The 2,305-nt window shown below is 32.4% G+C and overlaps 1 protein-coding gene across 1 annotated transcript; it reads right to left on the bottom strand.

The window, feature by feature from the left end:
* Positions 1-1,238: 1,238 nt before the first annotated feature.
* On the bottom strand, positions 1,239-1,622 carry LOC121219835 (30S ribosomal protein S11, chloroplastic). Its single transcript, XM_041098321.1, has one exon. It carries the CDS (start codon positions 1,620-1,622, stop codon positions 1,239-1,241), a length of 384 nt encoding a protein of 127 aa, XP_040954255.1.
* Positions 1,623-2,305: the final 683 nt, after the last annotated feature.

The raw sequence follows: 2,305 nt of genomic DNA, 5'->3' as shown, positions 1-2,305 counted from the left end.
AATACAGTTTCGAGACCCCATGTTCTTAAATCGAGTCCATAAATAATTCATGTTATAGTTGAATTGAATTTTGGATAGGTAATTTTTGTCGAATTGATAGTTAATTAGCGTTCAGGGACTAAATTGTAAAGTTTAATTACTATAGATTTTTAATTAAGAAATGAATTTATGACTTAAATTGCAATTAACCTAAGGTCTAAAATGAAAAATGGACCATTTATAAATATAATGGACGATAGGTGGAATGGTTTTGATTAAATAATATTAATATTAAAATTAAATTAATTAAAATGTAAAATATATAAATTAAAACAATATAATGGAAAGAAAGAGGAAAATTTTATCTCTCATTTATTGAAAACCGAATATAGAAAGAAGAAGGAGAGAAGAGTGTCAACCTAGGGTTGGAAGTTTTAAACCTTCAATTGGTTAGTTCAATTTAGTCTTTTTCTTGTAATATTATGTTTTTGATGTCATGAGAACTTGATTTAGCTAGTCCATATACCAATTTGTAAAACTATTAAAGTTTTAGAAAGTTTTCATTGATGATTTCTTGAATTTTTAAGTATTAAATTGATATATTTTAAGCTTGGATGTGAAAAGGAATTAAATTGTAAAGCTAACCGATAGTTTCGTACATTAGGGCTAAACTACATAAATTGTAAAATTGGTTGTAGAAATAAAAAAATAGGAGGTTCATAATGGATAATAGTGAAATCAAATTTCAGGTTGGAGTTTTAAGTAGAATGTTATGTTAGTCTCGGTTTTAGGGACTAAATTGAATAAAATGCAAAATTTGTATAAAATAAAAATTGATTGTGAATTTAGTTGTATGCAGACCTGATCATCGGTCGGGTCACTCGGCCCGAAGGCCCACCTGAAAAATGAGTTTGGAAAAAAATTAAGCTCGTTTTCTAAATGGACTGGGCTTTGGGTAAGCATTGTTTAGCCCTACCCCTTTAATCCCTTATGTGTGTTTTACAATACAACAACCGTGTACTTTTATCTTTACCATTATTTCCAAATCCCCCAAATCAGTTCCTATTTTCACCAAAAATCCTTAGGTGACATTGTGTCGCTCACCAGCCAGTGAAGCTACTGCTTCCTCTGTCACCGGCGTTCGCTACTGTCATCTCCTTCTTCGCTCCAACCTTCAGCCGTCGTCGTCCCATTGTGCCGCTAGCCAATCTCATCCAATTCTATGTCTACACAAGTCTTTTTTTAGGGGTCTACAACCATTATGTGGCATCGGGGGTTACATCCCGTACGAAACTTAATAGTATACCACATCTACGAATAGCTCGTAATGCTGCATCTCTTCTGAGACCAGAACCCTTTATCATAACTTCTACTCGTTGCATACCTTGGTCTACTACTACTCGAATAGCATTTTTCGCTGCGGTTTGAGCAGCAAAAGGGGTCCCCCTTTTTGTACCCTTGAATCCACAAGTGCCGGCGGAGGGCCAAGAGATTACCTGACCTCGTACATCTGTAACAGTAACAATGGTATTTTTGAAACTTTCTTGAACATGAATAACTCCTTTTGGTATTCTACGTGCACTTTTCAGTGCACTAATGCGTCCATTCCTACGTGAACCAACTTTTGGTACAGGTTTTGACATATTTTATCATTTCATAAAGATAAGTCAGAGATATAAGGATATATCCATTTCATGTCAAAACAAATCTTCTATTTTTATTTGTTTATGGCTTTCTTTAAGATTAGTTTCTTTTCTTTCAAGAGTTCTTTTTAGAATAGAAAGGTTATCATTGTCTTTGTTTATGTCTCGGGTTAAAACAAATTACGATAATTCGTCCCCTTCTACGGATTAGGCGACATTTTTCATATATTTTACTAACGGAAGCCCTTATTTTCATAGTTGTTATTCCTTAATTTTTTTCGAATTCGCTTATTGGAAAAAAATAAGTTTCTTGAAATTTGAATCGTGGCTTCAAGAGAATCTATGTTTTTTTCAGTCCTATATTTAATCCTGCTTGTCCTTGAAGTTGCCAGCAAATCAAATTTTCTTATTGGGTTTTTGCTTCTTTAATTTCTTGATTAATTGGTGATTTCTTTTCGTTCTTCAAACACTTGATGCATCGTTTTGTTTTTTTAATGTTTAATGTTATATTGAATTCATTGTTAAAGAATGTGTCTTTGGTCTATTCTTTGAATGAGAGATACATGAATTTTAAGTTTTGAATTCACTGTTAAAGTGTCTCAAAAGCTTGAATTCCTAGTTATTTAAAGGTTCTACTACTTTACTGGAGTTAACATATTTTTTTTAAACCTTGAACTTTTTTT

This window comes from Gossypium hirsutum, chromosome D08, assembly GCF_007990345.1.
Source record: "Gossypium hirsutum isolate 1008001.06 chromosome D08, Gossypium_hirsutum_v2.1, whole genome shotgun sequence".
NCBI classification, from domain to species: domain Eukaryota; kingdom Viridiplantae; phylum Streptophyta; class Magnoliopsida; order Malvales; family Malvaceae; genus Gossypium; species Gossypium hirsutum.
This window is presented reverse-complemented; position numbering and strand designations above follow the sequence as displayed.

Coding starts and splice junctions, on each gene's coding strand:
- LOC121219835 (XM_041098321.1), bottom strand. CDS start 1,622: ATGTCAAAACCTGTACCAAAAGTTGGTTCACGTAGGAATGGACGCATT.